The sequence below is a fragment of the Eleginops maclovinus genome, chromosome 4, assembly GCF_036324505.1.
Source record: "Eleginops maclovinus isolate JMC-PN-2008 ecotype Puerto Natales chromosome 4, JC_Emac_rtc_rv5, whole genome shotgun sequence".
Taxonomy (NCBI): Eukaryota; Metazoa; Chordata; class Actinopteri; order Perciformes; family Eleginopidae; genus Eleginops; species Eleginops maclovinus.
Genome location: NC_086352.1, coordinates 11092509 through 11106481, shown reverse-complemented (window position 1 = coordinate 11106481; position 13973 = coordinate 11092509). Strand labels below are relative to the sequence as shown.

Here is a 13973-nt window from a genome sequence, read left to right as displayed (position 1 = left end):
AACAGCTGGTACAATGCCCGCTCTGAAATGTAGATTAAACACTTACATTGTAATTTAGACCCTGGGGTAAGGGGCCTATAGAATAAAGTTGTCTTGTATTATTAAATGTAATTAGTAAAATCTCTATGTGATCCTCAGGAGCAGCACCATCCCTCATGGTTCACATATTGGGCTTTTATTTTTCAAATATATGACACATATGACATTTTTTAACAAAAAGTGTGCATGTTTTAGGCTTATTGCGGTTGTTTTTTAAAAGTTTTCAGTGCAGGATTTCCCATTTTGTAACTAAATAATGATGAACGAAAGACTGAAATTGAAAGCTCTACACATGTTATTTCCATGAAGTCCACAAATATCAATTGAAATCCAAGGATGGGTATCAAATGGGTAATAAAAAAACAACCTAGTAAAAGCAAGGAAAGAAACCCCCATATAATCTCAGTTGTGTGCACAAACAGTGAGACACGCTTACATAAATGCGTCAGGACGAGGGTACGTTAAAACAATGTGTGTTTCTGCTGACTGTTTGTGGTTATTAGGAACTAAAACAAAGCGCACATGTGGCCGCAGGCTCCTCCTCGGCCATGTGACAGAGTGCGGGCTGAGTCAGCCGGCTCGTCATGCAGCGTCAGTCTGGAGTCGCACAATTATGAAAAAGCAACCTTCCGCTGGAGCTGCAGCCGAAGCGGATCTCTCCAACGTCCACCGGGCTTTCCTTCCAAGGCTAACCGAGAGCACCGCCGATAGATGGATAAAAGCCACGACGCAGCTCTTCCTGAGTCTCAACGGTGAAGAGAATGGTATGTGATCCAGAGAAACAGACCGGGGTTTATAGTGTTGTCAAATTGGCGCTGAGAATCGTTGTGACTGATCGGGGGCTTTGAGTGGCAGGTCCCCCCCCATGCATGCTGCCTCCTGCCTGTCAGACACCCAGAAACACCCCGGTGGTATTTGTTGTGTTTGCCGACTGTCTCGGTGTACTACTGACACACCGTGACTCCCACGTAATGAGTGAAATGGACACGGTGACACACTGTCTAGCAGGAAACCCCAAAATCACACACGGGCGCAGCGTTAGCAGGCTAAATAGCTAGCTCGCTAAAAGCTAAATGCTATTAACCGAAGCTAACTAGCAGCGGGCCGATGTTAGCAGCGGTTTCTCTGCCAGTGGAAAGAGCTTCACACACACATGAGAGCCCTTGACAGAAGCTGGCACTAGTTTAAAGACCCGTTTTTACCAGCTGTCTCAGATGTCGGACAAGAAACGCTGTCATTGCCAGTAACAAGTCAATGCCACCTTGAATTGCTGCCAAGTAAACTGAATGCTTTTACTCAGTCAGTCAGCCAGCGCTGGGAAAAGTTAAGTGGTGTTGAAATAGTGCATTTATTATCTCAGACCTTTTGTTCGACCTCTGGACGCCCACTTGTGAATGTTTTCTTTGTGGTTCGTGACACGTTTTAGGCCTGTCTGCTGCAGACATTGCTCAATACTCATTACTGTTTGTTAGTTATAACTTTTCCTTTTTGGGACGAGCACAACCTCCCAAATGACTTCCTGTCTAGTCTTCCCTGGTCTCGAATACAGAGGGTGAATGGAAGAGGAGATGACATGTAGCTAAAGTAATTAATGGCCACACAGTGTTGTTATTACACACTGCAAGGGCTGGGTATCTTTGTCAATTTCAACTCTTATAATACACACTGTCTTGGATATTAACACGGAGATGGTAGATTATGTTAGAGGTGAGGGAGGATGATCAAAGGGAATTGCAGATAATGTTATTAAGGTATTTTGTAACTGTACACTTTCTTTCTCAATGGTGCAAACATCGTGCTATGATATCTATATGTCTTGCTCATTATTTCCTACATGGCCTTTATACACGGAGCTATTCAAATGAGAAATACCACAGCTGAAAGAGAGTGTCTCTGACAGTAGACACATTGTATCCGTATATCACCTTACTTAAATATAGATGTGAATATTGGCAATTAGGTTGGCATATTTATGCAGCTAGAACCAGTATTTATTAATATGGATCTAAAAGACTAGCAGCTGTACACATCTGTCATTCACTGAAATTAAACAGCCCGGTCCATTCAGCAGATGGTATCATTTTAAAAGTGTTATGGCCTGTAAGACGAGTAAAAAATCATTACTTATAACTTGATATGGTATGTATAAATTGACTTAAATCTATACTTTGGTTGCGAAGATGCCAGGGCACACGGTGCCTGTCTTTTGCCTCGGTGCATTATTTCCCACAGCGCTAGCCTGAGCCGGTCACATGCCCCAGCTTACAGGAAGGGCACTGCTCTGATCAGTCTTATAGTCTGATGGCAGTCTAATGAATTAATGCTGATGAGTCAGTTTTGTTTTTAGTTCATTAGAGCAGTCAGTGTGGTTGGATCTGTTTCACCAATTGAGAATGGAGCTCTCTTATTGCACAGTCACTTATGTAATAGTGGATGGTTGCACTGGTCATCAGCTCGGGCTTTAGCGGTCTTTGAGCTGGTGAAAGCGGCCTTGCATCACTTTGCTGTGTGTGTGTGTGTGTGTGTGTGTGTGTGTGTGTGTGTGTGTGTGTGTGTGTGTGTGTGTGTGTGTGTGTGTGTGTGTGTGTGTGTGTGTGTGTGTGTGTGTGTTTCGGCCTGCAGTGACTGTGGCATGCCTCTCTGAGCTTTGTTATCTCATGCTGTAATCCATGTGCAACACACACACACACACACACACACACACACACACACACAAGCCCATTTGAAGATGACTGATAACGTTTTTTTCCAGTGGCACTGCTGGACTGTGTTTTCCCCAAAAAGTCACAGTCTCAGTTTGTTGGTTTTGTGAATGAAGCGCTCCCCTGTAGATCTTATCCAGCTGATCTCCCCACACTGCTTCCCATCACTGTAGCTCCTGGTCAGACACACAGCTGTACTTTGTACTATCCAAAGAGCACTGGAGGGAATAACAATTTCCTATATCTTACATTTATCCTGTTGCATATATTGTATAATATGTGCAAAGAGAGTCTGTGTATTTTTATATTGCAGCTATTGATTCTTTTTATTGTCAAATAATCTTTGAATTCTTTTTTCTGGATTTATCAATTAGCTTGTTGATCTGTAAACCGTCGAACGGTGTTTTGAAAATTCCAAGATGATGTTCTTATTAGTTTTGTTTTTCTGAACTGAAAAATATTCAGCTTTTTAGTAAAAGTAAATAAACCAGATAAATATAACCTCTTAAAACACTGAAATCTGAGAATTATTACAGTTTACTTCCCCTTTAAAAATGACTCAAATTGATCATTAATTCTAATAGGTGATGACAAATAGACTTTTCTTTGCAGCTCCTGTTGTATAGTAATCCTTCCCTTTGTTATTTAAACATGGAGATTCAACAGCATACCTTGGCTCTGTCCCTGCTGCTATAGACTGCTTTTACCTGGGTTTTCATAGGCTCACATACAGTAACAATAAGCTGCAGATGTTGAGAAGAGTAGCCGTCACATGCCTCCCATTACTGGGTTATACAGCAGCTTGGAGGTAGGACTCGGGGTGGCATGCCAGCATGGTATCAGCTCGTGCTGTGTTGTCTTTCAGAGCTCTGCCCAGGGGGCACGAGTGTGAGAGCTGAGAGCCGTCACACTTTGGTCTCATGACTTTCCTGCTTTACTTCCTGGAATCTTATCTGGAGGTTATTATAATTAACTTTTCCCCCTCCATTTAACATTTATTAAAGGCCCATATCAACTCGAACTAAGATGTGGCAAGGATTGCAAATGAATATTGCCTGTCTATGCTAAAATGGCTCATGGTGTTATATTGTCTGCCCTTGTTCTAATTGTGAGCACACCTGAGATATCAACACACTTATATTTCTAGTAAATGATTTAATCCTTTTGATTACATTTATGATTGTCCTCACATTGTGTCCTTTAATGATTAGGCACATGCTCAAACATTTTGTCCTGAGCTCTCCTGACCTTTGTGTTTGAGTGACTAGTGTGCAAAAAAGGAGCACTCATTCATTGTTTTTGTGGCATGCATTTGTAGTACAGCGTTTTTCTTTTTACCATACAAACATGCAAAAATACTATTGAAACCACTTTAAAAGAATATGTATTATTTCCTGTGGGACGACTGCCATGTTTACTTGTGAATAGTCATTATTCAGAGACATGATAGACCTAAGGCGTGACTTCCAGTTGGTTTAGAAAAACTTGACCTGATACCTGTTCTGGCAGAAGACACATTTGACTTTGAGTTGGTCTCTAATGATCTGAAAGACTGATACCAGCACAAATGTAACCGGCACTAATGATCAATTATCTGCCAATAACTTTCCTGACTAATAGTACTCTCTTTAAAATAACAGAAAACAAGGTGACATCTTCTAATTACTTCTTTTGTTTAAACCAGCAGCCAGATATTCAATAAACTCTCATATGAGCCAAGAAGCCGGCAGATTTCCTTACTTAAATAAAACTGGAACCAGAAAAATTCTTCCCTTTTTTACATAAACAGTTAGTTAATGAAATCAGTTTATTATTAAAACTGTTGCGGATTGATTTTTCTTTTAATCAAAAAAACTGATTAATCTGCTAGTCTTTTCACCTCTAATTGATCAAATAGTGTGATGGCAGTGTGTGTGTTTCTAGATGTGTAGTACCTCTGTGTATGATACAACTGTGACTTAATGCGAAGAGAAACAGCGGGGAGGAATTAAGGTTATAGCATGAAAAAACTCATGACAGGAGCCTTAGCTCACTGTACCGTGGAGGTTGGCCTAGTTCTTTTTGTCCATGCCTTTAACCATAGACGTATAACAGTGGTTCAAATGTACATCTTGTCATACAAATCTATAATAATAATTAAATATGAATCAGACATGGGATGCAGTTCAAACATGCTGTATTTGTTTTGATCTGTGAACCCAAACCTTATTTTTATCTTCCATTATAAATAGTGGAAAGCTCCTTAAAGCCATTACATTTTGATACCAGTTTCTCAAAGTAAATTGGTGGAAGAAATCAAATTGCTTCTCGTTCTCTGAGAACCGCTGGCCTCTTTGGCTGCTGCTCACAGTGAAGTGCTGACCCCGTATCCTCCGGGTCTTTCTGACGGGTAATAGAATTACCAAGCCAGATGTTATCTCGCTCCATATTACGTCAGGCAGGGCCAGAGGAATGATGGGTCGACCAGCCAGCCTCGTTACATTGTTGGGAAAAACAAGAAGAAGAAGGAGGAGGAGGGGGAAGGGGGGGGGGGAGAGAAAACAGTTGTGTGTGTGTGTGTGTGTGTGTGTGTGTGTGTGTGTGTGTGTGTGTGTGATGACAGTACAAAGGAAGATAGGCGATTTGTGATCAGATTTGTGTTTCTCTCCAGAATCACATTTACTTCCACCAAAGGTGTGCATGCACACACACACACACACACACACACACACACACACACACACACACACACACACACACTGAACACAACTCTTAGCATCCTACATTATTGAACCCAAAGGTGTTGGGTTATATTTCCTACAGGAACGAAGTAATCATAAAACTTGGAGCCCGCAGAGGAAGAAGGAAGGGGTGTGTGTGTGTGTGTGTGTGTGTGTGTGTGTGTGTGTGTGTGTGTGTGTGTGTGTGTGTGTGTGTGTGTGTGTGTGTGTGTGTGTGTGTGTGTGTGTGTGTGTGTGTGTGTGTGTGTGTGTGTGTGTGTGTGTGTGTGTGTGTGTGTGTGTGTGTGTGTGTGTCACGGTTCACAAGTGTTGAAGTCTTTTGTTGCCTGACATTCTCAGGTACCATGGTTACAGGTTAGTGGGGCACTCTCTTGGGGGGGGGCACTGAGGGGTCAGGGTCTGACATTAACAAGGCACCACGTGATAATAACATTACAATATCATTATTATTATTATTATTATTGTATATATTATTGCATGAAGCTTTGTTCATATAAATCAAGCTGTGTTATAATAACACAGCTTATGCAATAAACCTGATCAAATAAATGTAAAAATGTCTGTTGTTGTTATTATTATTATTTTGTTCATTTCAATATATAATGTAATAATGTGATATGAAATGTATCATGATACATATAAGAACAGTATATTTGCACAGTTTTTCAAATCTTATCTAGGAAACTGTCAGACAAATAACCTGCCATAAGTATTTAATCTGAGTAATACCTTTTTGGTTTTTTGATGGAATTATAATTATGCTAAAATAATGTATCCTGGGCATAAACCTCTCATCTTACAGCTTTTACTAAGAATCTTTACTTTAATTCAACAAAACAAATACGCTTTGTTTTGGAACCATTGCCTTTCTTTCACACCTGCGCCAGGTGTTTGCAGACTGTTTTTTGTGTGCTTATTTAGGGATCATTATCAACCTTGTAGTTAGTTTTTTTTAAATAAGTGGTTATGAAAACACATGTTAATTAAAGGTTTGTTTTCCCTGTGGTTAAGTAAGGGTTAAGGGCAAGGTTCAGCTCAAACATAAATACTTATTGAACGAGATAATTCCCTCTGCCGAGATAATTATTCACACCTACAAAAACACAACACGTATCACACCTTCAGCCGGGTCACACAATGTAAACTTTTAGACATCCAAAGCATGTAATAATAACTTTATACTTTAGACTTCATATAAGTTCAGAAATGTTAAGCAACCTGTGACGACATTTGTGTTTGATGTAATCATTTCCCAAGTCATACATGTTGTCCAGCAGTGATGCCACTTCAGTGAGGAGAATCAAGTTTAATCTAGTAGAAAGGTTGCTTTGTGACCGTGTGGACACACCCAATGTAGACATTTTTCCATATTGGGGACTCTAAACCACTGCCTTAAGTAAACATGTGATCCTCATTTGGTTTGGTGTGGTGTTTAGTTTTAACTTATGGTGTGATGAGTAATGTGTATCAGAGCCACAATGGAAATAAGATCAGTCTTTACTGTGGTTTTATCAAAGCAAACTCCGCTTCTGAGAAGCCAATGAGAAGTGCAGGAAACGGCACTTCCTTGAATGGCCACAAATACGTAATCAATCAATGTACGTATTTCCCCCATGGCATCAGATCTGAATACATAAATGTAAATATATTTAACAATCCGGACACAAAAATCTATACATGTTCATTTAATTCCATAAGTCCTTTTTGGTTTTAACAGAACTACTTACCTGCACATTATTTTTTTAATAGAATTTTACTATCCTGTGTGAAATCGTACTGTCCTGTTGCTGCTTTAACTCCTGAATTTCCCCACGGTGATTAATAAAGGTACATCTTATCATCTTATCCTATGTAAGCAACATAATCATGGTGTGATTTAAAAACAAATATATATTATTTTTAAGAGGTCCTATGAAATGTGTTCGGTAAAAGTCTCTAGGATATGATTTGTAGGTCAGGAGTTTCCTGTAGCTCCACGATACATCTTTCAAAATGATAATGTAACACGTATTTAGCCTTTAACAAATATTGTGCTTCCTCAGTTTGAACATTGCTCTAGATTTCGATACAACTTCACTTGTTTAGCCCCTGGGTTAACATTGGTCTGCTAAGGGCCTTTAAAGCCTAAGTGTGGGCCTGTGTTGTTGGGAGTGGTTGTGTGTGAGCAGCATTAATCACAGTAGGTGGTGTGCCCTCACTAGACAACTAGGTGTATATCATTGAGGCCTCTGCCCATCCACTTATTCTCTCCCACACCCCCGCCCGCCTCGCCCCTTTCTCCCTAGTCTTAGTATAATATCTAGTTTGTCTCAGACACATTCATCTGTGCCCCCTGAGTGCCTTCTTACAGATTAACCGTGGATGGAGTTTGGAGGCTGCATCTCTCAATGATCGCTCAGCTTTTAACTCTGGCCGGAACTCTACGTTAACTTTTGAGACCCGTATGGAAATTTTCGGAGAGCGAGCGAAGTGAAGTGATTTGTTGCTGATGATCCAGTGCTCAGGAGCGGCTGTGGTGACTGTGGTTTGTCCAGGAGATGCATGAAGGAGCCTTGGCATGTTCCTTTACAAAGCCCTTAAACACAGAGATGAAGAGGAGGACTTCCAGGTACACGGAGTCGCTGGTCAAGCGTCGGGATGACCTGTTAGTTTAGATCTGTGTAACCGCGATTTGTTGTGTGTGGCTGAAGACTTCAGGAACTATAGATGGAACTTTTGACACCAGAGATAAGTGGCTTCAGGAAGTAATGCAATGATTGAAATTTAGCTACTTTTGTGGGGTGCCACTATTCCTTTATGCCACGTCATTTTCTGTCTATATTTACGATTACCTACGTGGACATGTTGACTTCTGAGGATCATTTCCCCAAGCAGAAAATGACCTACAGGTTCCTGCCTGGGTCGCAGCGTTTCCGTCCCCGCTGTTTGTAATACTATTGTTTCTCAGGAATAGTTGAACTGCTATGGTGTCAAGCAGGTGACGGTGTTTGCATGTTCCCCCTCTTTTGTGCTGGGGGGGGGGGGATTAATGGTGCTAATCGCTCTTGAGCTGCACTGGAGGGACAATAAGGCATGAGGCTTTTAATTGAAAATTCCTGAGACATAAATCCGTGTTTTCAAGGAATAGTCACACAGGATAGGTTTATTTTCTTGTGACCTTGGCAGGCACCTGAAGCTCTTATTATGTTAAGATTCTTATGTTTTAGATATCAACGTTTCTAATCCCTTTGATCTTAATTGACTAAATAAGGGTTTAAAAGCCCCACGTTCCATTATAGCAAATTGTCACACCACTTCACCCCCATGTTCTGACTGCTTGATTCCCTCGTTTCTGAGAAACTACATAGCCCATAATGTCAGCGCTGTTTGTAAAAGCACTCAATTGCTCCACTGATTGTTTTTAACCTCCACAGGGGACCATTTTCTTAGCAGCGGGAAATCTTGTAAGGCAAACAATAATCACGAATGAGGAGAATAAGCTGCTGTCTGTTGCTCACCACTGTTTCTCTTCTTTCCACAGTCCCAGAAACCCTGGATAGAAAGCACTTTCACCAGGCGGGAATGTGTGTACATACTTCCAGTGTCAAAGGACCCCCACAGGTATGTGCTCGGACCTACTGCTGTAGTGTGCGTGTGGTTATTGCCATGGAAACGGTGTAATTGTATGGTGTGTGTTCAAGTAGGCCCAAACCCTAAGCACCACTCTCCAGAGAGTAAATCAGTCTGTTTCCACATAATTTGAATCTTTATGTCTGTCCCTATTATTACAGTGTTTAGTGAGGGGGGGAAGACCAGATGAAGTGTGTGTATCATATCTTCTTAGGGGTGTATTTTTCATTTCGTTTTTCCATTCTGCTTTTAACAACTGTGTGTCCTTGTTGTCCTGATATGTTCCTCATTTAGATTTTTTGTAGGAAGCCTTTTGTAATAACAGGAAACACAGATGAAACGCAGTCTTTTTTATACTATGTGTGTTTCCATTTACACAATGCCTTCTTAAACTAAACTGAAAAGGATGTTTGGATTTAATCTCCAGTTGTTGTGTCCTTTTAAAATTTGAATCATAATTCATTTTAAACAGTAAAAGACATGTGAAGCAAGATTTTTTGCAGACCGGCTGGAATCTTACAAAGCAGTGTTAAAACTGTATAGAGAGCCTCCTATTGGCTCGGCATGCAGGGCACTCACCGGTATGTAATATGTGCACATGAGAGGCTCGCATGAAAAACCATTAAAGGTACAGCAGCCGGAATAAAAGTCAAGGAAGAAGAGACATTTTGTTTGTGTATTTACTGGTTAACGACCTCCTTCTTCTGTAAGCCATTTCTGTTTTCTGTTATCGTTTCTAGGATTTGCATTCCTTCCCTTTTTCCTGTCAACTCACAATCATACCTTCACCCGGTTGTTTTCTTTAACATCAATTATTTGCAACTCTATTTTCTCTGTTAACTACAGAACGTGCTGCTGCTCAAAGAATATTCGGAGGCGTTAGTGAACATATGTCCTTTTAACTTTGAGCCTGCTTATGATTGATCAAAGTGAGAGTCCACTTGGCAAAATGCTCTCTTGGTAAAAGGCCAGTTCACTGGGCTTCATGCCCAGCTAACGGATAACTTTCTGTAATGTCCTTAACTTTTTCTACCGGCAGCCATTCCTTCTCACTGGGAGAAATCAGACCTTTATAACTGTCTGTGTCTCTGCTAATGTACCCCACATTTCAGTTGTTTATGTGAATACATTTCTTTGGAAATTCCTTCTAGATGCCTTCCAGGATGCCAGATTTGCCAACAGCTAGTCCGGTAAGAGTTGTTTTGGCCTTTGTTTCCCTCACTCTTTGTTACTTGACATGATTAGCCTGAGAGGATAACAGTCAACCAGTTACCTTACAACAGAAAAGGCCTGCAGGGAAATTATTTCACAGTTCTAATTCCAGGAAACCAAAAACAATTGAGGCTTTGTGTGTCAGAAAACAAGCTCTCACCTAAAGTCACTAAAGGACGAGTGTAATAATAAAACATATTTGAGCCACATTGGAGTCCTTGAACGTTTGTCAGACTCTTTTCCTATATTTCAGGGTATTTGGATGTTTGGGATGGTAATTTTGAATCTCCCAAGTCTACATTCTTACATGTCACATCTGCAGTTTACATTACAGTGATAATGGGGAAAACTACATTTACCATTTAATATTGAATGATATAGGTATTACAGCATCGTTCAATTATATCTGAAATAACAAACAAACAAATAGGTAAATGTCTGATATTGATTTATTGATTTTAAATGTCATTTATCCACAATGTGTGATAAATAAAGAATAACATAAATGTGCTTTTGTAAATTAGTTTGATCTGCTGTTGATCCTGCAGTATTACTGCTACTATATATTTAATTATAAAAGTGTATCATTATATATCGATCTAAACGTTGTTTTTGTTCCCCCTGTAGATGCTGCTGTGGGCGGCTGGTGCGGCAGCATGTTGGCTTCACGGCCAGCTTGGCCACGAAGTACTCGGACGTGAAGTTGGGTGAGAACCCCAACCTCCCTGAGCTGGAGTGGACGGTGGAAAAACACACAGAGGCCAGCCCCACTGACGCCTATGGTGTCATCAACTTCCAGGGAGGGTCTCACTCATACAGAGCCAAGGTAAGAGGGGCAGTATTTTCTCTGCTGGGGGCCACAGTCAGGAAAAAGACAACATCTGTCAACATCTGTTTACAAAGATTAACACTTTTTAAATAGCACATGACAGCTTTTTAGTTAGACATTGTTGACAAACAAACTCAAAATAAAAGAATCAGGGGAAATATTATATCCCTTTAAGCCTCTCAGATGTGACGTTATGCTGCTATTTTCTACTGTGTGTGAACATGCTTCTCTTGTGTGTGTGCAGTATGTGCGTGTGTCCCACGACACGCGGCCGGAGAGCATCCTGCGGCTGATGCTGAAGGAGTGGCATATGGAGCTTCCTAAGATCCTCATCTCTGTCCATGGAGGAGTTCAGAACTTCGAGCTGCATCCACGCATCAAGCAGGTGGTGGGCAAGGGCCTCATCAAAGCTGCAGTCACCACCGGGGCCTGGATCCTCACCGGGGGGGTCAACACAGGTGGGTAGTAGGAGAGACATTATGTTATTTCCTATGGAAAATGTGGGGGTAAATGTTATAGGACGCAATGTGTGAGTGTTAAACTGCCTTCTGAGCGGATATATAATTTGGGTAACGAAAACCTACAAATAAATACGTTGGTCAAAGACTTTCTTTCAATAAGACACGATGCTAATGAGATGGCATCAATGTCGATTCAAAATGTTTGACACACACACACACACACACACACACACACACACACACACACACACACACACACACACACACACACACACACACACACACACACCCATTCTCTCTGTCCTGACGACTGTGCTTCAATAATGCATAAATGTGCATGTTGGGTCAGGTTTCGTCTGCAAATGATACACATTTTTGTCTAAAGATTAGCTAGACTTAACTGAAAATTGTATATATTGTATGTTATATGAATAGATAAGGCAGCTAAATCTCTTATCATCCCCTGGTCACACATTCCCTTAATGCACACTCACTCACTCACACTTACATTGTGCTCCAACCTGCACAAACACAGCATCGTGGTGTGTTGCGCTGATGAAGCAGAAGTTGTAATGCCGGGCTCCGAGCGTGTCATTTGGCTGTGTGTCGCGGCCGAGGTGTGTCTGCAGCCACAGCGCAGCGTTAAGATGCTGTGGTCTGATCATAGTGTTTAAATCATTACTCACACGACCAATTACCCACACCAGTGATTACCTCTAATGCCTCTGGCTCCCTGACCAGTTGGGATGGTCTCCAGCATCACAAATTACTGCTGAATCCATGAGATCCATCAGCTGAGGACTGTGGTTTCACACACAACCCCACGACTAATGTGCGTGTTGTGGACTTGCTCCATATGCGGCGTTTGGCCACAGAACAGGTTTCTTACATGCATGGTTAACGGCAATAACAATATCTATTGCACTTAATAATGCTCAAAGGTTCATGTCCAAATATTTCTGTTAAGAGGAATTTTAATTGTTAAAGGTTAGGAAGCAATACAAATGTTGATTTGATTGATGTTCCTTTCATAAAGGTGTGGCAAAGCATGTGGGAGACGCTCTCAAAGAACACTGTTCAAGATCATCAAAGAAAATTTGCACTATCGGGATTGCACCCTGGGGAGTCCTTGAGAACCGGAATGATCTCATTGGCCGAGACGTAAGATGCAACTCTCACAATCGTTTTTATTCTAGATCATCTCTAAAAATCTGGATAGTTTGACAGCAAGATGCCTGATAACCTTTTTTAAACATCTTTTCTTTTCCGAACTGCATGGATTTATTAAAAAGTAATATTTTTCCCCACTCTTTCATCCTTTCCCATTCCTGTCTTCTCATGTCCCCCCCTCCTGCAGATCATCGCTCCGTATCAGACGCTGCTGAACCCTCTCAGCAAACTAAACGTTCTCAACAATCTGCATTCCCATTTCCTCCTTGTGGATGATGGGACAGTGGGCAGGTACGGCGCTGAGGTCCAACTGCGGCGAGACCTGGAGAAACACATCAACCTCCAAAGAATACACGCCCGTGAGAAAAACATTTGATACAACAGTGTCCCTCGCTTTGGTTTTTGAGAATCTACAGATTATACTGGATCACTTTTCATCTGCAGAAGCAGTCTGGGGCTCTTCTGAGATAATTAAGTGACACTGTTTTTGTGTCTAGACAACCAAAAACAACGCCTTACTCATCTCCTCTGAGTCAAAATACCACACTGAGACAATTAAATGACAAAATCCATAGCGTCAGAGTTATTCATCACAAAGAATCAAATCCACACTGTGTTCAACGTTTGTCCCATTTTATTACAAAGTTAGTTTGTCTAAGTCTGTTGGAAACTAGGAAATAACAGCGTGGTTATCATCAGCTCAGCCTCTCTCGGTCACAGGGGTGGATCAGTATTATGCAATGGAAAAATGTACCACAGACTCAAACTTAAACCATGCTCATTGTCTTCCTTCTTGTAGGAATTGGTCAGGGGGTTCCTGTTGTGGCGCTGATCTTTGAGGGAGGTCCCAATGTGATCCTGACGGTGCTGGAGTACCTGCAGGAGAGCCCTCCTGTCCCAGTGGTGGTGTGTGAGGGGACCGGCCGTGCTGCTGATATTCTGGCCTACGTCCACAAGCAGACCGAGGAGGGAGGGTAGGACACACACACACACACACACACACACACACACACACACACACACACACACAGCCACACAGAGAACAGAGGTGGGCTGGGGAAAGAAAATGACAGCTGTGGTTGGCTTGATAAGGCAAGATTGTCAAAATACTGCCTTAGTCTTGATTTTGAAGTGTGATCGCACAAAGCTACAACATGGGAAGCCATTCAACTGACTTCGGATCGTTCATGATATTTATGTCGTAGCTTATTTTATTACTCAAACGCTTAAC

General features: G+C 41.4%; 1 protein-coding gene across 4 annotated transcripts in view; it reads left to right on the top strand.

Moving 5' to 3' along the window:
• The first annotated feature begins 625 nt into the window (after positions 1–625).
• trpm7 (transient receptor potential cation channel, subfamily M, member 7) overlaps positions 626–13973 on the top strand; it is a 37379-nt gene continuing 24031 nt past the window's right edge. The window contains exons 1-8 of one of the 4 annotated variants that reach the window (XM_063881008.1): positions 626–803; positions 8982–9061; positions 10222–10260; positions 10910–11108; positions 11356–11569; positions 12609–12733; positions 12930–13101; positions 13542–13716. In XM_063881008.1, the coding sequence (XP_063737078.1) occupies positions 801–803; positions 8982–9061; positions 10222–10260; positions 10910–11108; positions 11356–11569; positions 12609–12733; positions 12930–13101; positions 13542–13716 (1007 nt within the window). In that variant the 5' untranslated portion in view covers positions 626–800. Of the gene's footprint in view, positions 804–7903; positions 8070–8981; positions 9062–10221; positions 10261–10909; positions 11109–11355; positions 11570–12608; positions 12734–12929; positions 13102–13541; positions 13717–13973 lie in introns of those variants that run through there. The other 3 variants (XM_063881010.1, XM_063881009.1, XM_063881006.1) reach the window with 3 other exon arrangements.